Raw genomic sequence first — 22417 nt, 5'->3', positions numbered from 1 at the left:
CTTCCTAATTTTGGAGATTTTTTATGTTTTGCTTTAGGACTGGATTATTTAAGTGAACTGTTGAATGCAGCAATGGTTAGATTTTTGAAGTATCTTCCACCTTTATCTTACCTCCTGAATCACAATATCTCCACCTTTCCTTCTTGCTTGAGTGAGTCCTGCCTCATCCTGTACTGACAAATTGGCATTTGGAGAAATACTGCAAGTATACAAGATTTATTGACACACAGATACCTATGCATCAATGGGAGTTCATCACCCTTACTCCATCTGTTCCAAAAATACAGTGGGAAGCAATTCTTGGGGAGTTTACAATGTACATTGGAGACCATAGGGACTATTCCTCAAAGTATTCTATTTTTGCATATTTCATTGATTCTTCATGAATTCACATTCACATTGAATGACTGAAAGAAATTCTTTCTCATACTGATTTCAGCACCAAGTATATATTCAGCTTAGGTGGGTTCTTGTGCAAAATTATTTTTAACTGAGACTTGAGCATTCTCTAGGATCTATACTGACTAAGGGCAATTTCCCCATCCCGGGCTTCCCAAAATTGTACATTTTAAACATCTTATTGGTTTCTATCACACAGCTACAGAATACTGCATTATTATTGGATTAAGGATCACCATTAAGTGCTTGTGTGGCACTTTTTACATAACCACAATAATTCATAGTTTATTCATATAACACAATTTTTAATTAAACGTGTAGAGGATTCATGAAATATTAAGGAGAAACAAAGTCTCTCTCCCTGATTTTGTTTAAAATTATATCTGTGACAGGGATTCCTTAACTGGGCATTAAAAAAATGAAAGAGACCACAGGATTATAAACCCAGACTAACTATCAAACTAGGAGAATTATAGCCTTTAACCTAAAGGATGATTATGCAAGTATAATGATTCTGCATTATATTTGACAAATATTTTAGGACATTAGTGAGATGCTAATTGAAGCTAATCTTTTGTGTTATTTCACATAACTTCTGGTCAGGTTCAAATTATATTTGGGTCAAATCCAATTATATTGATTATCTGGGGTGGAGGATGACTTGTAAATCTATTTATCTATTTATTTTGATGGCTTGTAAATCTATTCATAGAAAAAACTTCAAAGATATGGCTTATCTGAAAGTCAGAATTTTAGGGTTTTTTTAAAAAGTATTTTTAAAAGTATTCCTCTCACACAGAGCAAAACTAGACCATACCACTGCATGTAGAGATTAAAGTAGGTATTTTGGATACCTTGATAGTCAGGATGTACTTCTGGTAACAGGTGATATCAGTTAGAAAGGTGACACTGTGGAATTGTTTTGTGTATTACACATGATTAATTTATACTTTCAATAACTGACTGGATTTAAAGGTTTATTTTTAATTTGTTAGTAAGTTCAAATTCATTTTATAAGGGTTTGTGCAATTTCAAAAATAAACATTTCTGAAGTTCATCCAACTTTAGAAGCAAGTTTTCCCTTAAGTAGTTTCACCAACATTTAAAAAACAAGCTCACACAAATATTTCATATGCAAACTCATTTAAAATACTTTCGCCAAATACCACAAGAGGTACTAACAAGCTTTTTAAAAAACTGTGTGCACAAGCTTCTAAAACTATAGACTCAGAGATGTAAAAATGATCCCTTTGAAAGATCTCCAATTCAAAATAAATATTCGCAACCAGGTCACCTTTGTCTGACCCTACCACAGAAAAGGTGGATCTCTGCAACATATCCTGAAGATCACTAATTCTTGACTTGGGCAACTCAAAGTCCAAATAATGTTCTAAAGACAAGGTGCTCTCTGCAAAAATCCTCCTTCATTCTTTCTGCCTTTAATATCAGAAATTGCATAGATCACGTCCTCAGATTACTGTGATTCTGTAATATCTACCAATATCTATTAAAATAGATAACTGTCCTTAAAAATGATAGTTTAAACTTCCTGGAAAAAGAGAATTCTGTGCTGGCCACACAAAAATCAATCTGTTATTAGCTAGTATCAAGGAACACCTATAGAGGAATATGTGGAACATCCTTTGATTAGCAGCACACGTTTCTCTTTAGTACTTGCTTCAGTTGCTGAAAAAGTCTATGAAGTTGCTTCATGTAGGGGTCATTTTGGTGAACTAACATTTTAGCTTTGCTACAAAGTCATAGAAAGGTAGGGAAATCCATCCCTAATAGAGAAAAGACGCTGTTCCTCAGTAAATAATCTATATTTTATATTCTAGATCCCTATCACATATACAAGCTGTAAGATATATTTCAAGTTGTTATTGTGAAGGCTATTGTGCAGGTTATAGCAGGTCATACACAATAGTTCAGGGTAGGGTTAGTGTCCTGTTTACACCAGCAGTCTGGGGCTCTGAACAATACTGATGTAAACAAGATTTACAGGGACACCGAGTTTGTTACATGGAATGAAGGTAGGGTGCTCTCTGTAGACTGTTTAATGTCACTTGTTGGTCTTAATTTTGGAAACATGTAAGACAGCTGTATCGGTGTTATCAGATAGGAGAAAATGTTCAGGAATAAAAGAAGGGTTAATTTCAGTGCAGGAACACAAACTCTCCTTTCATAAAATGATGTTGTAGTTGGAACTGCTATGCAACTACACATTTTTCCTCAAGCTACAGATTTATTGACTCTACATAGGTATCCACAGAATGTTCCTGGTTGCATTTCTCAAGGAAAATAAATATATTAATTTAAGAAAAATCCATTGCAAGAAAAATTAGGACAGCTCTGTTTCCCAATTATCATTCTCTAAAGGAATTCCTTCTCCTCTCTTGAAATCGTCTTCCTCTGGGACAATCTCTCCAGAAATCTTTGCATACTAGTCTCTCTATACATTCTGATTCCTTGCAACTGATTTCCTATACATAGTCTTTTCACATAGTTACCATACCTTATGTTAGCATATTCTCCCTATATTGAAATCTCACTGTCAGCACAGAACTCTTACAATTCAAAGATTTTGTGTGTAACTGATAGAGAAATAATGATAATAGAGGCTCTTTAAAAAAAAATCTTTCTCTCTCATGAGGCTTGAGACAAGATGATTAGGATGAAGGGACTGCGAAAGTATCATCCAAATTTTTAAGTTGCTGATAAGACTCAAGTGGAATCAGTGCAGAAAGATTTGGCATTAGAATTTCTACCTTCAAATTTTTCTAAAGCAAATATGTGTTTAATGAGTCAAATATTCTCTTTAGGAGAGGGCAGGTTAGTTTTAGATCCTGGATTTATTCCTCTCAAGAAATGTAGAAACTTTGTTTGCTATATAGTAGATTTTTACTGCAAACAGGCACTTCTAAGCTTGCAGGATTTCCAAATTTTCTGTGTTGAGGTTACAGAGCTTGTAATTTCTTTGATCTTGTATTGGTCTGGAGTCATTGAAAGCAGCAAGAGCAAGGAGCAAAGACTTAACTGTCTGTGAGGTTTATAAGCACTTTTGCCAATATTTGCAGACACTGTAAGCTTCATTGGCAGGGCTTAGAGACTTTGTAAATGTGGTAAGTCTGGCTTTCACAAAGAACACAGGATGTCAAATAGCCATTATGATATCCTTATACTCAAAACCTTCAAACTCTGGGAAGTTCAATATAGGTCTCTGTATTAAATTGCATTATAGACCAATCTGTAAAATCAGTTTGACATACTGTATCAAGGCTTTTAGTTACTGGTGAATAGAGAAAATTGATGTATTTTAAGTTCCATAACTGATAAATGGCTTGATGGATTAACTACCAATTTTATTTTTAAACTTTCCATCTACTTAATAGTTACATGTGAAGTTTCAGGTTGAGAGTAACCTTCTTTCTATCCAAAAATATTAGACAGTCCACAGGAAAGAAAAATTGCATTTAAAATAGAATTGTAATCATAATATTTTGTCATGGATGCTGCAGAAAGAGATATCAGGAATGTGGTTTGGCTAGTCCATTTTATGAATGAAGACTTCTGGTCAGAATTAATTGAGGCAGGTCCCATCGTTTGCAATCTGTATCATTTGATGCAGGGCGCTTAATCCTGCCTCTCTCCAAACTTTCAACCTGCTCCCAAGACACATTTATAATCCTTTACTTATTGAGAATTGAGGTTCTGAGGAAAATGGCTGGAACACTTACGGTATCAGGCATGAAAAATTCTACCACTACCATTTCCTGGAAAAGTCCAAATAATGCTGACAGGAATACAATTTATATTAAATTCAACCTAGACACTTGTTATTACAGTTTGTTCTTAAAGAGTGATTTTTCTAGATTTGTTGCTCTAATTTTCACACGTCAAAAATGTATCCAGTTGGATAACGAGCACTTTCTTTAAGGAATGCTTTTAGGGCTTTTTTCTAATCTTGTGTCTAAATCCAGTTTATCAAGGAATCTGATCCTTTGTTGAAGACCTTCACTGGGCATCTGCCAAATTGCTACAATATCAATTTGCAACCTATTCTCCAAATGCAACCCTCATCTGCAGAGTGGAAAGTCTCAATGCTCCAGCCAATCTGAAGGGAGAAAAAATAATCCTTCTGGGCTATCAAAAGGTGGTGATGATGGCCAACTGCCTCCCAAATATTGTTTGATTCTGCTCACAGCATACATCATGGAAGCTGGTGTACAGAACACAACAAATGGAAACTATTGGGGAGAACAGAGAATATGAGCTGGATGCAGAAGGAGACACTCAGTTCCTCTCACAAAATATATTGGACTGTTGCACCCTTCTTACTAGCCAGTTAGACACGTTGCTTTCATATTTACGTCAACAGAGACATTTCTTGCTCAATAGATGTACCAGATTAGTACCATAAGTGGTACTAAAGAATTGCAGATTATTGAAGGAAATGAGTACTTTTTAAAGAAATCTAGAGACAGTTCCTACTGGTTTGTTCTCTGAGCTGAAGTGGAAACTGTTCAGCCATCCCTTTTATAAAAGTTCAAACTAATTTTAGAGGCTAAAATTTCACTTTTATATATATGTATAAATATTAACATATATAATACCTACACATATGTATATATATTTGATTTTATAGTCAATCATTATTTACACTTTTAATATGTGGACTTCTCTTCAAATGGAAATTATTTCTATATTTCATACATAGCTGTATTTCAGGCACGATCATCATTTAAAAAAATACTGTTCATTGAAAGTTTGTTCTAACTTACCCTCCACTAAGCAAAGTCAGACATAGAGAGAAAGGAGCTACTGAGTGAGAGGAGTTTTATTAATGTGAATCAAAAGCTGAGAGAGTACTCAGGAAGAGAGATCGCTGTAATAGTTGATACTGCTGGTTTACAAAGGGGACCTCATATTCTGAGTGCAATCAGCATGAAAATGATGTAGCATTGTAAAAAGTCACATTGCTCTGTTCCAGATGGATACAGCGTATTGAATGACTGTAGTTCAGATCTGTGGATCTTATACCTACAGTAGTTTCTCAAACATTTTGCAGGTACCTCTGTAGTACAAGTGACAGCTACTGATGCAGATGATCCTACTTATGGCAACAGTGCACGAGTGGTTTACAGCATACTGCAAGGACAACCTTACTTTTCTGTGGAGCCAAAGACAGGTAACTTTCCATAAAATCTCTCTACGGTGATGCTGAGAAAATGTGCACCAGAATTTGCTAGGAACTTACATACTTATTAATGTGGTCTCTTGGTTAATTGAATACATTTGGATTTTGTTGATCTTTTCCCCTTTCTTTCTTACAAATAGATTATGAAAATCATGTATTTGAACCATGCGATAAATTGACATTGTTGGAATTTGTATTTTTCTTTCCTTGTGATTCTAGCAGCCCCCTGGTCTGCTGCCTGCTGCAGTCTTCCTGATCAATGAAAATTTCAAGATGCTGTGAAAATGCTTTTTGCAGATGTTTATTTTGGAAATGTCTAAATGTCACACACTCAGCAGATTTCCTGGAGTATACTTTATGGCATGACCACCTCTCCATTCTATCTTTAAACTGAAGTTTTGTTTTGGGAAATGTACCTTCTCCTCATCAGTTTGAACAAAAAGGCATTGTGTTTCCTAGTCTCATCTGACATACCCCTTTGCAGCCATTTTCAAAACAAATTACTTATGGGGCACTTTTTATGAAGTTTCCTGAATTTTTGTGAATATTTTCAGCCATAACAAAACGCAATTCTTAATCCTGTTGTTTTGATAAACGTGACTCATTTTACTCTCTCATTTCATAGAATGGGAAAAGAAGTTCTTGCCCTGCTTAGTTCAGTTTGGTATTTGAGCTTACTATTATGTCAACATGGGGAAGAATTATAATCTCTGTTTCAGAGATGGACAAACTGGATCAAAACAGAAACAAACTATTTCCCCAATATATAAAAAGGAGCCTGTGGTGGGAATCAGACCTCAAACCCACTGCTGCACCTTAACCGAAAGGTCACACGCTGTTTAACAACACCTAAATTTGCAGAAATAAGTAATATAAATAGTCTCATACTGCAACAGGTATGGACCTCAACAGGGCTATATATCATTTTATATTTGTTTCTCAATGGGTACGATTTACTGTGTTTTTCTCTCCATCCCTGTATCTCCCTCTCCATGTATATATATGTTACATGTATATTGTCACAATGACTGCAGACAGCCTCTGAGCAATAATGTGGTAGTTCCTGCTAAATCAAACTCCTTAAGGACTGAGGCTGAAATGTTTGCATATATTTTCATTTTGATATGATGCTCAGATTTCCTGTGTGCATAATAATTAGCTTCAAATGATTGGTTGGCATTGCCTAGCAATTTAACTATGAGAGAAAAATAAGCAGGCCATAAAAAACAATGTAGGACCAACTAAGTTGTGAAATTGTATATTAATTGTATTTTTTAACCTGTCAAGTGAAAAGGGTGAAATAGTGCCAAGCAGTCTGTTTGTGAAGTAAATGTTTCAGCCCAGAGATGATTAATAGTGAGCCCTGCATTCATAAGAGAAAAAAGAAATAAAACTGTAACTAAACATTCAACAAATATCAGATGAAGAGATATGCCCCACTGTGCCTCTCCTTTATTTAGATTGCTTATGTTTCCTTTGTTGCTGACACTAAATGCTAGTGGAGTAAACGGCTGCCTCTCTGGAAATCAGAGTTAGCGGCTGTACTGTGTACTAAGCATGAAATATTCATAAAGCCATCATGTTTTGAGAAGGAATATTTATTTTCTGATATATATCAACAGAACTGAATGGATGAAACATGGAGCTTTCTTCTGGTTTTCATTTCAAACCAAATAATTACAAACTATACACAGATCATCAAATAGATTTAACAAAAACTTTACTTCAGATATTACATCATTTCATTTAATACATCAAGATCTCTAATTACACTGCATGCTTTAGAAGTAGGTATTGTTTAAGCAAATATTTGGTAAAATAAGATAATTTCATATATATATGTAGCATAGCGTGATGTTAATATTAGTAAGATTTACTGGCCATTTAAGACATTGTGAGATGAACCTTGAACTTGGAATCTTAGAAATGAATGCATAATATTCTATTCTTCCTAGCTCTAGAAGAGAGCACATTTTTCCAGGAAAGAGAGTATTAGCACTGGATTGATGAAGAAGGGAAAAGATGCGCAGACAATACAGTCATGGATGCTATTACTCAAAGATATACAGATGGAGTACTGAAAAAAAAAAGTGAATACTTAAAATAAGTTTGCAATGTCAGTTCAGTTCCTAGTCAAAAACTGAGATATTAGTGTTGAAATTACATTTTTCCTTTTTGAGCACAGTAACTCATTGATCTACTACCTTTGAAGGCAAGCTCATCTTTCACAGTAACGTATTTACCTGTGCAACTATTGGCTTACCTTGCCTTACTGCAGGTGTTATCAAGACTGCCCTTCCCAATATGGACAGAGAAGCCAAGGACCAATACCTACTTGTTATCCAAGCAAAGGACATGGTTGGGCAAAATGGTGGATTGTCAGGGACAACATCTGTAACCGTCACCCTGACTGATGTTAATGACAACCCACCCCGCTTTCCACGACGTAAGTTATTTTGTAAAAAGTGAATAGTAGAACTGTTTATATACATTCTTATTTTCTGTACACATTGTGTAGTTCTAAATAGAGGCTAAAACTACTCTGCTTCCTTGTCAAGTACTTTGAGAACCACGGACAGCAAGATGTTATATTATTACTATTATTGTTACATTGGAAGAATCTTTTTTATTACCTAATAAGTTTCAGATCAATTGAAAAGAAGCGATGCACAGCCAATGAATTTATTAATGTTTTTTGCATCTTCTGAGTAAAAGGACAAAAAAAAGTACATATCTTTAGCTCTTGCATCTTGGACTTCAAGAAGCACATTTTTTTTTTACTTGCCTGTGTATACATCATACTCTTTTGGCAATTTAGCAGTTTTTCTTGTGCATAATGTGTTTCATAAGAAGTTAATCACAGAAGAACTGGAAAGTCATCTGCCCTCAATTTACTTTCTTTGACCAAGATGGCTTTTGTGTTAACCAAGGAAAGCTGAGCACAATTGTATTCTCAGGCTTGAGGAACCTAGTTTATAAATAGCATTCTGTCTGGGGTGCTTTTTTTTGCCTTTTTTTTTTTTTTTTTTTTAATTCCTATGATCTTAAAAAGTCCTTGCAAGCATAATTAGAATAATGTGAAGAATATATTCACATCCACTCCAGCCTCACCTTGAATGACATAAAAAATAAATCTGTACAAAAGAGATTTCCTGCCACCAATTGCTTAAAATAATAGAATGATGCAAAGTTATTTTTGAAGGTGAGGATGTTATTGGTTACAAGCTGCACTCAGATACATTTCGGAGACTGTGTATGTTACTTTCCACGTTCCATTGTTCCATTTGAACAAAAAAGCTGGAATTTTCAAGAATGCAGATGGTGGACTTATTATTAAAGAAATGAATATATCTCAGTTTCTGGTCATATTCAGATTGCAAACTGCCTAATCAAGATATGTAGTTATAAAATAATAAGATTTTACATTGATTTGATTTTATATATTTTCTTTTTTTCCTCTCTTTTGTGGAAAACAAAAAATATTTTCTGCCTTGGAAAGTTGCAGAAGGCATTTGTCTCATGATGTACATGTCAATTTGGAAAGATGTTTTTGCATTCTTGTCTTGTACTTCTAATAGATGATGCCGATAGTACTAAAAGTAGATACATCACAAGGAATATCTAGCAGAGGAAGGGCAATTGTTCTATTTTAAACTAAAAAAAGTTTTATGGTAGCCTGAGCAAATATATCAAATACATGATTTAAAGGAAGGCAGATGTTTTCTTAGCCCGCAGCTCCAGAAGGCGCTGGATTCATTAAGTATTTTAAATTTCACAGGGTCATATCAATATAATGTCCCAGAATCTTTGCCTGTGGCTTCTGTGGTGGCTAGAATAAAAGCTGCAGATGCAGATGTGGGACCTAATGCTGAAATGGAGTATAAGATTGTGGATGGTGATGGTTTGGGAGTATTCAAAATTTCTGTAGACAAAGACACCCAAGAAGGCATCATTACAATTCAGAAGGTAAGTCTGATTTTCTGACTGATTATATTTGGGGCTGGGCAAAATGGTGGCAGGTAATATGAGGAAGAGCTTTCACATTCAAGAGCCTTGACTGCTGTAAAAGTTTCCATCACAATATTTCACCTTGGTTTTAGTGTGTGTGTGATTCAGAAATGTGCAATGCCTTATACTGAAATTTCTCATTAATTTTTGGCAATAGTTTTATAAATATATACATATATATATATATATATATAAAGGCTCCAGCATATATAAATTTGGATGGGAATGTCAGCATTTATTTGTCATTTTTCATTTGCCATGTGTCTTTCTGTTAAAGAGAAAATGTGAAAATATATCTTACAGAAAAAAAAAAAAGAAAGATCCAAATCCAAAATGGAACCCAAATATACTTCACAAAAATCTAATTGTCTTCTGTGATCTTGTTCTATTCAGGAGGCACACATTATTCCTATTATAGTTATGTATTAATGAGAATAGCTGTTTCAAAAGATAATCTGTTATCAGCAAATGTTATTTCAAAAAAGGAAAGAATTATATAAATATTTTTATTCTTAACTTTCTATATGTCTATAATGTGAATTATTAACTTTTTAATATTGAAAAACCATGCGTATATAAAAAAATATTAAAACTAAGAATTCTTACTTTGATGCAATACTTTGTAAAGAGTATCCTTCTCCAAATTATCTGTGCACTGAAATATTTTGGCAGAAAATTTCAGTTTTGAGGAGAACAGGAGGAAAAAAACTTAGAAGAACCTTCTGTGAAAAAATTTCATACTCTTTATGTGTGAATGCTTGGCACTGGCAATACTGAAACTACAGCTCTAACACTGCTAAGCAATTTAATGCACTCTAAAATGTGGGACTGACTTGGTATTTTAGAATATATATATGAGTTTTGCTGGACGAGGACCTATGTTTGTAGTTAATTTGATTCCGTAGATGACCACTTTTTTCCTTACCTATGTACTCCTTACTCTTTATAAATCTCACCTATCCATTTTTGCTTATCTTTTTTCCTCTGATTCATGAATTCCTTTCTAAAGCAGTATAAAGCTTCAACAACATTTCTGCTTTGAAAGACGTTAATACTGCATAGTGTTGCAAAGTAGTGGCCTAATTCTCTGATATCCTGAATAACTACTACTGAAAGCTGATAAGCACCCATTGATGTCAGAGCAAATGGAGGATGTTCACCATCCCCAAAAGATCAGGCTTTAATTCTTGTAATGTAAATCATCTTTTTTACAGGCAAAAGGCAAAAGTATCCATCTTAGGCTTCTTGCATACTGTGCTAATTTCTGCTTAGCACATTTGAAATACAGGTGATGAAAAGTTAGCCATCTTTTTGTTCAACAGCCAAATTCAATGTGGCTCCTTCGGCTTGCTCGTTTAACGTTTCCGAGCAAAGATCTGGAAAAATTATGCCTTTCCTAGAGGGAAAACATTTGTCAGTGTCACAGTCAGCAGTAATAAATCAGTTGGGGGCTCTGATGACCTAAGTTGGGAACTGCTGAATATGTTTTAATTTTAATATGCTCTCACAAGCATGGTGTTTGTACCCAGAATCTCCTGATTTCAGGATAGTGCAGTGGGCCAAATAATTGTTGTTTTTTATTACTATACTCACTTTAGTCATGGAGCTGAACTGAACTTTACGGTGCTGAACATTTATCCTGAGAAGTGCTCCATGAAATGTCTAATGGACCACACTGGAGAGGTTACCAATTTCTAACCCACTGTAATCCTTCAGTTTGCTAATCGTTTTTAAACCTAGTGAATGCTGAAATGTTTTGACACAAGAATTCAGACCTTTCTCTGAAGCGTTTCAAAGTCTCCCTCATTTTCCTACTATTATTGACTTCACTCTCCCTTCTTTACCCAAGGGTGTCTCCCTCTCTGGAAGGCACCTCCCAAACCACTCTTCATTTGCTCTTCCTTTGAATACCAGGAAACTTGCTGCCGTATTCATACCTGAAAGATCTTCCCACTAACCCTGCAGGCAAAAATGGCAGAGAACATTTATTGGGAGGGAAGAAAGAAAGTGAAGAGCTCAAGCACAGTATCTACCAGGGCATTGCTGCTTTCTAGTTGTTCTTCTCTGGAGGGCCTGTACATAGGAGTCCATTAATGAAAGTACATGCAAGCTAAATGGGCTTCAAACACTGAGCCTAACCTGCCAAATCACCACAGAGTGAGCCAGACATTTTCACTGCATAATAATGTGTGCTTGTTAATAAGGAATGAGAGAAGAAATTAAGTCTGTAGCTTGGAATCTGCCTAATCTCAGCATTTCACAATCCAGCACATGAAGCACTATACACCTCTGAGTGCAATTAGCTGTCTTCTTTTCATGCCCCTGAAATCAGATGAGACATTGAGAAACAACTCAGCCTCCAAATGTGTGCCCATCATTTTAAACTCGCATGTATTTATATGGTCAGACGATATGTCTACACACGCATCAGGCAGTAAAATGTCATGGCAAAGAGTTCTGAAAAGACACACTTGGGTTCTAAATGCAAATGCATGCTTCAGTTTTGCATACTTTTGCTTCAATTGCACATACAAATCAGTATCTCTAAACAGCTGATGGCTCCATTCCATTCATTTTTGTGCTGGCTATTGTGCAGAAAGTTTGGCACCTGGTTATCAGATTTCCACACACAAACTGCAGATTTCATTCTCTTTCTAGAAGGACACCCATTCTGAGACAATCTGCAAAGTTAATCCCTAAATAAAAACTAAGGCTTTGTTTTAACACAAATCACATTCAGATGCTTTTAGAGAAGCATCAAGTACAAGAAAAAATAATTTTCTTAAAAAAAAATCAACATTTTAGAGAGGAAGTGAGATTTAAGAATGTAGTAAAGGAAAGCAGGGTTTCTGTATGCTCCAAGTGACTGGAATATGAAAGAAAATGGACAAAGATCAGCAGAAAACTGCAAATAATGCATTGAAATGTAATGTACTCAGGCAGAGACTGAACATACGTTTGAAAAAGTGAGGTACCAAGGATATTGATATTAGAATGATGAAAATGCTATATGGTTAGATATTTCCCAAGATTACTGATATGTGATGGACTTGTTTAATATATGTACTGACTTGGAAGGGGCCAAGGCTGATGAATGAGATTTGGATGTATTTCTTTTCTTTTTTTCTTCATGTGGATTTGAACACATTTCTTCTCTGTACCCTAGGGACACAGAGACTTGAAAACAACAAAAGTCAGCAGAAAAAAAAGTATCTTACTCTAACAGTGATAAATGTATTATTCACCAAAAAATAAAGTGTATTCTGCCCTCATTTATACTTTTTTTCATTGTTAAAACCAGAATTATGTTTGGCTTGCATAGCTTGTTTTGGACTTTTGTTTGTTTCCTCAAAACTGTTGGACAACAGTAGCAGTATGCATGATGTACCAGTGTACACCATTTACTGCTCTATTATTTTTTGTCATACAGCTGCAAATGTTGTGATATTTGTATATCACACATGGTATTTGTGATACCTTATTCTCCTCCATCCTGGCCAGTACACTTGATTAACTGAATGGCAGTTCATATTTAAACAAGATGTGTAGTTCATGTAATACAGAAAGTTGCTTAAGTTTATTCTAGAAAAAAGAAAGTTGTTTAAAAGCACTCTTTGGGTCAAGGACAAACTCTTCTTCATGGTTTTATGGATTAAACAATAAAAAAGGTAGGTTAAATCTAGACATAATGGATTTTTTTTTGTAAGATCAGTGAAGCTAGAATTTCTTCTTATGACAGGAGCTAGTAGCAACAGCTCTGTTTACTTAGAACCATTTACTTAGTTATTGGCACCAAAAAATTAAGTCTGCCTTCTTCTGTAATATATTTACTGAATTTATATGCAAACAATTTATCCTACATGTATCTAGGAATGCACAGAACAGTGCATTAATAAGTCTTTCTAAAGATGCCATGCTGTGTGCACAAGCTACAATAGGAAATGAAAAACTGCAGACAGACAAAGTCTACTTTCCAGAAGCTGGTATAAAATACAGTGAATGAGACCCATAGGTGACGTAGTCCAAAGGATTATTCCCAGATTCCAAAAAGACTAGGAAAGTGATGGGAATATTAGTAGCAGTCTATCCCTTTAACTTGCCATGTTCATACAAGCTATCATCCAGCAGCTTCAAGTTACTTTACAATCTTTTCCATTTATTTTCTTTCCTTCATTAAATAATAGGCAAACAAACAAACAAACAAGCTCTGGCTTGTCAAATGAAAAAGAAGAAAGCCCTTCCTTCACTTTTATCCTGTACAGAGCAGGCTAAAGATATGACCTACTCAAATTGCATGCTTGAGTGCTGATGTTGCAAATGATAGGGGAGTTTGGATCTAAACTCAAATTATTTCTTTTGGTTCACCCTGCCATCCATACATACTGTGTTTAGTGAATACTTAAGTTGAACTCAGCTAGCTACTTAAATTACTTACTTTTAAGTAGGTATAGGAAAACATCCATCTTCAGGTGATCTTTTTAGAAAAAAAAAGTCTTATACAGCTTTTGAAATGAAATTGGTCATCTATATTTCTTAGGCATATTTGAAAAGTTTATCCTGGTTCTCATTGTGACTCAGTTCTCCATTTGTAGAATAGCAGCAATTCCTTCCTGTGGTTTAATTTGTAATTTACATTCTGCTATCAATACTCTGTTAGTAAGGATTTAGATCATTTGCATATAAGCAGTAGCTACATTTGACATTGGTGAGGATGTCTGGAAGAGAAGCAGAATATTTCTACAGATATAGTTTTAAAAATGTATTAGATTTGTCTTTGCAGCAGTAGACTTAGATGTGAAGAAAAGTTTATGGAAACGAATGATGATTCAATCAATTACTACAAAAAATTTTAAAGTGTCTGTGCAAACCTATGTGTGTACAACTTCAAAATGAATTCTTGTCACAGAATCCTGGTCTTCACATATGAATGGAATTTTGGCTTCCATTTCTGTGCAAATGCATACACAGACCATACTGTTTATGCTTTCCAAAACACTGTTTCTAAAAACCCTGTGAAAAAGAGAGAGACAGAAAAGTGTCATAGAAGTACTGATACCACTTTGTTTACAAAGTTGTAGGCTATAGTTAGGCTTCAGTAATAGTAATAACAACTTAGTAGCAAAACGTCTTAAAATAAAAACCTGATAGAAAATATGTATTCACCTACATCTTTATCATATACTTGTTTTTTAAAGTAGCAATGGTAATTAAAAAATAAAAAAAAGAAATTGTAAGATATATTTCAATTATATGTATCATACCTAAATTTTTGAAAGGATATGAGATCTAATTCAAGCCCTTTGAAGCCTATGGAAAGATTTTAGTGGACTTCAGCTGAAGAAAAACCTGAAGACTCTAAAGAGGGATGTCACATCTTATTTGGGCAAATGATGTGCATCAAGAAGCAAATTTACCACTATACAGTTCATGCCCATTTTGTTTTAATTTCTTCCCCCATACACAGCCCTACTACCAATATCATTGACCAACTTGAATGTTAGACGAGGTGGAAAAAAAGTGAAAATAAGTGACACAAAATACTTTTTCACAGAAATTGGCTTCTAGGAGATTATTCTAAAACCTGAGCTAGTCCTAAGAGTAATACTGGCAATTATAAAAATGGGGGGTTTATGCATAAGCCTTTGAGTGAAAAGCTATCTTTCTATTAGAGTTAACATTTCACTTTTTTTCCAGCTAGAAAATTTGCTGTCAATTCTATATCAGAGTTTACAATGTAAGAACTTGAGCCTTCCATGGTTCCTTTGAGTTATAATGTGCATTTGTTTGATGTATGGCAGTTTTCAATACAAAGCCTCAGCCGGGCTTAAAAATGGGATTTTTACCTCCGTAAAGTACATTATTACAAAGTTACCATACAGTAAAAAATGAATATTACAAAAATGGGCTTCCTGTGAAAGATAACTTCATATCCAGCCTCTGTGATATAGATGGCTTGTTTTGTAATTTCCTTCAGACAGGAAAAAAATCCTTATCCCTTAGAGAAAGAAAAAAAAAAAAAAAAAGGAAAAGAGAGAGAGAAAAAAATAAAAAAAAAAAAATGAGAGAAAGATGAATGGAGCCTGCACAAGATCTAATCAGACAACACTAATGCACAGATATTAATGGAGCTGTCATGCTCCATTCACTGTACTGAAGAACTGAAGTATACATTGTCCTTTTAACCTTCAACGCTGATGTAGTGATTTGTAAGCTGTTGACTTGGTATTCCATTATTGGAACCTGTGCTTTTGTTATAGCAGGAAATAATGAAGGCATGATCTGAAGGCCAGTTAAATGATTCTATCTATATAGTATACATCAGTGATAATCAGATTAAAAGAGAAAAAAAAACGAAGATCTTTTCAGTGCACTTTTTAAGACTTTCATTTGTGTCTGTAATGTGTAACATCTTCATTATATTTTCTCTGCACCATTGGCACATTTCCTCCAGGTTGAGAACTCTTATTTACTGATAACATCTCAGAGGCTCTGTTGATTTTCCCAGATTATCTTCTGCCTCAAACCTGGTATCTGCGTATTCGTCATAGGATCTGAGAATCTGTATTTTATAGGGAGAGGGTGAGGTTGATGGCTGTACATTGTCACGCCCCATAGGAAGCAGTCTCTGCCCTGAAGAACTAAGCAGCAAATACTGTTGTCTCTATTTACCCACCCTTTATCCATGTGTACTTTTCCTCTTCGAAACACCAGATGCTCCCCCTAACCCCCAATATGTACTTATGTTAGATTCTTTTTCATTAGCAAGGTACCTTATAGCTATAAGCTACCTGAGGAAGATACCTAGGGCAGGATTCATATTACTGAGGGCAGGATTCATATTACTGAAAGCAGATGTTTACATCTAGTTAGTGATATTCCCTTTTTAGCAAGCGTGGAAGAACAGGCATTCATAGGTAGACCAGCTAACTCATTTCCTAGAAGAATTTCTCTCCATTCTCTAATAAGGAGCATATGGTGATTTTCTCAGATGTACATGTCTGCATTAGAGAAAATGAAACCTGCCCTCAGTAACTAAGCCTGTTAAAAGCATACATGTACACGATGATTATTTTTCCATCGTTCTGTGAGGAAATGTCTTTTCAATGAAAAGGTGTTATTTGTCTTTTATTGTTTTGCTTCCTATCATCTCCTACTCTAACACTCTTGTACTCCAGTCAAATTAGGAACAGTCTCTTCCTACCCTATAAGAATGAAATGCAATAATTCAAAAGCATATGTCAGTACTTGTGATAATCATTCATAAGGAAAACAAAAGATTTTCATGACTTTTAATAATTAAAGGCACAGAAGTTCTACTGTTTTTAATCAATACAGAAACATGTCTGCAAAACTGTCCTAAGTGGAAACTCCTTATCTAGATCCAGTGATTTTGCCTCATAACATCGTATTGGGTGTTCCTTATGTCTGTGTTAACATAAATTAACACAGGAATTTTGCCATTAACAGAGTCACATTTTCACAAGTACAATTTGAAGAACCAGAAGTGCAGGCAAAGGAAATATGGACACACAGCTCAGAATTAGTTAGCAATCTGCAACTTTATATAGTAAGTACCAGAATATAACCATAATCAGATCATAGCAGCTCAGCACATTCCTAAGCTTGTAAATAATGAACAAACTTGTTGGCAGAGTGGAATGTCAATCCAGGTATGGAGTTCTGCAAAGTCTAAGAAAGAGCTGACAGACTCCTTATCTCCCTGACTCTTAAATGACTAAGTCTCAATGAAAATTTAAGCTTGAGTAATGTTAACTATTTAATGCTAATAGGTGAACTTTTTTTTTTAATGAAAACCATCCCCAAGTTTAGAATTTTCATGTGGCAGGCCACATCTTCAGCTTTTTTAATGGCGTAATTCAGTTATATATTGTTACTGTAAACATCTATAGCAGATTAAAAATGGAAAGCCTGCAGTAGAATATATTAATTTCAACTGAATATGAAAATAATCAGAATAAGGAGTACTGTATAAGCCAGGCTATTCATTATTTATGTCTAATCTATTTGAAAACACCAGTTTCTAGTCCAAACCAGGCTGGCATAAAATTTCTTGTCTGCAGCATCAGAGAGGTACAGAATTTAGAGATTTAGATATATATTTCCATCTATTCTGACTGAAAATATATAGTTTGCTAAAGATAATATATTTTTTAATTCTCAATAAATCTCATACTGCCTTTTATCTGTGACATTCTTCAAACTATAATTTCTTTAGTTCATGTGGTGCTTTTATCGGAAAATGAGAAGAGAAGTCTTAACATATTTGCACTTTTGGTTTTCTCCTTTTTAACCTTGTTGTTCATCTAGTCATATCAGTTGCTTAATTGTTATCACCATGCAATATAGTTTCCAAGACATTTTTCATCATCCTAACATCACACTTATATTTGTATTACAGCTGTGAGATGTGTTTCATAGCCCATCTTATGTACTTGAAGTATAAAGACAAGAATAAGATTCAAAGCAATTAAACATTTTTTGTAATAAATATTGGCTAGTATCCAGTTATATATTAAGTATCCAGAAAAGCTTCTTTATGGCATAACCCTGCTAGGAGAGCTATTGATACTTCAGCTCTGATTCAATGCAACAAAGAAGCACATGTATAACGTAAAGATCACGTATATTCCTGTTCAGAAAAGCCTTTTGCTGCCACAAAGAGTTTATGAAAGTTTAGTGCCTTTCTGAATGTTCTGCAATTTATTTTTAATTTTTTAAATCCTGTCTGTTTACAGATGGATTGTGATGTCAGCATGATCACTGACTTTAAGACGCTCATTTGGGATTTATTCTAGTGTAACTTGGCGGAGAAAATAGAACCTTGTATTTGTAGGTCCACAGATGTGTGTTTAACCTCTACTATTCCTCTTAGTGAGTACAGGAATGTTTTTCAGATGTTGCCAAATTATTTTGCAAACCTATTATATATCCTCAAGATTTGTTCAGGATCAGAACTCCTGAAAGCCTTTTAAAATCTGTTTTATATATTTGGAAATTTAGTTTGAAAAGGTAGTTGATTAACCAGACAACAGATTTAAAAATGCTTGGGTCTTTGGTTGCTGCTCTTGATGATTGAACTCCATATTACAAAGGCTTAGCTAGGCACTTGGTGCAGGCTGACACCTGAGGCTATGGATATTACAGTGTAAGCTCTGATAATATTAATACAACACTCGCTTTCAATGATTGCTTGTGAAGCACGATGTTATTTTACCTTCAGAACTTTTTTCTTCATGGGACTGCCCTCCAGATCATAGGCATTCCATGAATTACAGGATACCAAATATTCTTGGGGCAGTTTTTGAATATAGTATTAATTACAAAGGAAACTATACATTCATCAAACATAATTAAAGCAAAGGAGGGGAAAATGAATGCCTATTTTGTTTTAAATATGCATACTCTGTACATACATATATATACTTATACCTGTACGTACTTACACACACACATGTGCATTGCCATTAAAGCAATGTAGTTTGACTGATTGTGATATTTTCTATCCAGACTAATACAGTATTTGGAGTAATAATTGATCAATTAATTCCAACATTATCTAAAACCTGTAGTTTTCTGAATGAAATGTTTCCACTAGTGAAATGTATAAATATATGTTATATAAATATGTATATATTTTATAAATACATGTAATATAATATATATTTCCTGTATGATATATATTATATTTTATAAAGAGAGTACATTTTCTACAGCAAACGTTCAAGAAAATCAAGCACCTAAAATATTCTTGAATTCACTATATTCTTCCATTTATTTGCCAAAAATAAAGCTAAAAAATGAGCCATGCTTTGCCAATCAAATGTACTACTTGCATATGAATGGCAAAGTTCATTTTATACTTACTGGCAGTTTTAAGTGAAGCAGTTTTGCTGCAACATCTCTGCATAATTAAACTTCCAAATAACTTTACCTTTATAGGAGCTGGATTTTGAAGCTAAAACAAGCTACACCTTGAGGATAGAAGCAGCCAATATGCATGTTGACCCTCGCTTCCTAAGTCTGGGGCCTTTCAGTGATATGACAACAGTGAAGATAATTGTGGAAGATGTTGATGAGCCACCCGTGTTTACTTCTCGTTTGTATTCCATGGTGGTGTCTGAAGCAGCAAAGGTTGGCACTATCATTGGAACCGTAGCAGCCCATGACCCAGATGCTTCAAATAGTCCTGTCAGGTAATTACAGGGCTTCTTAATGGTTTATTTATTTAGCCTTTTTTGTCATTTTGTTCACTTTGTTGTAGGAGATTATTCATTTGCACTGAAAGAGATTAGGAAGATTTTTCCCTTGCAAAGGCAGACAGAGATGTTCTAAGAGTTTGTACACTTTGAATCTTATACTCCTGATGGTATAAGTATACGTATATATATTTAAATCAAAGGGAAAGGGAAAAGGAAAAGGAAAAGGAAAAACAAATAAGAAAAAAGAAGAGAGGAGAGGAGAGGAGTTCAAAGTAGAAAAACAAACAAACAAAAACATATTATCCAGGGTCATTTCTCCCTAAAGTTTAGGAAGAATCAGTTATTACCGTTAACAATTTATGTTCTGTTAAATCAATCTGGACCAAAATCTCTCTCTCTCTCTCTCTCCCTCCCTCTCTCTCTCTCTCTCTCAATTCATATTCTGAGTGCACTGTTGGGGAAGAATGTTATAGCACATATTCTCCTTTGCATCATAAAACAGAGTTGAGGGCCCACAGAGGGAACACATTACAATGAACTCTTTACGTAACAGAAATGTATGAGATGAGATGTGTATCCAGTTAAATGTATGTGACGGAAGTCTCAGAAGGGTTATGAAACATAATGAGGTTTCTGAACAGGTAAGCCAGAATGGTTAAAGATGACAGCCTTTCACCTTTTTTAAGTTCTGCCAAACATCTTCCATTAGAACAAGAAGAGATGTGAACACTAGAGATGCATGAAAACTGCCAAGGGCTTCTTCCTTCTTCTCCTTATCTTCTGAATGCGAAGAATATGCAATTCTTCCCCAATTTAATGACTGGCATCCAAGCATTAGGGAACACAAAATATGAATGATATGTTTGTCTGTCCCTCGAGGAAAAGAGCTCAAAGACAAAGGCTCATCGTGCAAGTTAAAACACGAATTAGTTACTTGTTACTCTTCTTAGGCAGAATAGTAGTATTAAGTGTCAGGGTAACACAGGATCTGCAAAGGATCTGGAGAATAGTACTTCTGACTCTGGGGAATTCTGTGAACTTAAACACCTGCAGAAAGAGGCAGTATGTAGTAGTAAAAGTTAATACTAAGTTTCATTTGTTATTATTATTCATCCAGGGCATACAAAGGACTGCACAGATACAGAACTAATTTAGACTTCACCTTTTTCTGGTGCAGTTAAATTTTTACTTTCATGTCTTTAAGATGATCTCATGCCTCTACTCTAGCTCTGTAATCTCTAAAGCAGAAGTCTTAAGTTGTAAAAATAAAGCATATGTTTCAATCCTAGAGGTGATGCAAGTGTTCTCTCCCTCTCTTTCATTACGTATTTGCAACAGATTCAAAATAGCTGCCTGCTATCATGTATAAACAAGTCCTAGATGGATGGGTTGGCAGAGACTTACTTGTGAAATTTATCTTTGCCGAGCTCTTTCTTTACTGTGGCAGTGTTTTCTGGCACTGATGTTAGCATCTGGTACATGATATCAGGTTTAGCAGAAGTTGTGGCTTCAAATTAAATCCAGTTCTGTGTATGCTCATTATGCTTTTGACTCTTGTATAAAGGTAAGGATGAGTTTACTGGCCCTGTTCTGGTTATTTTTTATAATTCCAGCATCAAAAATAGCTATATCAGCAGCTTAACTGACATCTTGATGGTTTCTTCTGCTTCAGAGCTGTTTGGAATTTGAGGCTGAGGAAAAAGGGAAATAGTGAGGGTTTATCTATATGTTTGCAAACCATACACACTGCCAGGAGTAATGACAGAAAATAGAATTTAAAGCTGTCCTGTATCTGCTATAATGTACATCAGAGACCAAATTCATCTAAAATTGGAATGTGTAAAAGAGGATTAATTCATAATACTTTTCTTGATCTATTTAAGAAGTTTAAGTTATTGTTTTATCAATAAGTATTCCAAATTCCAAACATTGGATTATATTGATATTGATTAAACATTTGATTTGTTGCAGTTCACAAAATGTTGCAATTACAAGATCAGACACTCTTAAAATCTTGACAAAAATAAAAAGTGGAAAAAATAGTTTGAAAATAGGAGGTTATCTTGTACGGACCTGAGAACTATTGATGTTTGAACTAGCTTAAATAAAGGATTTAAAACTCCTGCAGCTCAAAGATTTTCAAGTATTAATGGCTGCAAGGAATTAAAGGATTAAAGGTCTTTAAACTGTTTTTTTTTAAATTTGAATATGGATGCAGCACATGTGTTAAGGGAAATTGCTTGCTTGCTAGACAAGAAAAAATATTTTTTTCTTCTTGTTTTATCTGTTGTCTAATTTATGTAATTCATTTGTGTTTGTCCATCCTTCCTTCCTTCTCTCCCTCCCTCTTCTTTCCTTCTTCTTCTTTCCTCTTTTTTTTTTCTTTTTTTTAGAAAGTCCTTTAACTCTCTATATTGCATAGTGATAGTGTCAATAACTGGGAAATTTAAAGGCTGCCAGAAGATTGAATCCAGCTACTGGGCCTTCCAAGATAGACTATATCACATAGCTAACAGGAATAGTCTCTAAGGAAAGCTTGCCAGCTGCAAAACAGGTGAAGAGAACTGCTGGCCACATAAACAACAGTGCTGGA

At 34.7% G+C, this 22417-nt stretch overlaps 1 protein-coding gene across 2 annotated transcripts in view; it reads left to right on the top strand.

The window, feature by feature from the left end:
- The window catches only part of LOC112987308 (cadherin-7), an 81167-nt gene that overhangs the window by 40670 nt on the left and 18080 nt on the right, over positions 1-22417 (top strand). For both annotated transcript variants that reach the window (XM_026107136.2, XM_026107138.2), the window contains exons 4-7: positions 5468-5587; positions 7875-8042; positions 9375-9562; positions 19565-19818. In XM_026107136.2, coding sequence (XP_025962921.2) covers positions 5468-5587; positions 7875-8042; positions 9375-9562; positions 19565-19818 — 730 coding nt within the window. The remainder of the gene's footprint in view (positions 1-5467; positions 5588-7874; positions 8043-9374; positions 9563-19564; positions 19819-22417) is intronic.

The sequence above is a fragment of the Dromaius novaehollandiae genome, chromosome 2, assembly GCF_036370855.1.
Source record: "Dromaius novaehollandiae isolate bDroNov1 chromosome 2, bDroNov1.hap1, whole genome shotgun sequence".
Taxonomy (NCBI): Eukaryota; Metazoa; Chordata; class Aves; order Casuariiformes; family Dromaiidae; genus Dromaius; species Dromaius novaehollandiae.
This window is presented reverse-complemented; position numbering and strand designations above follow the sequence as displayed.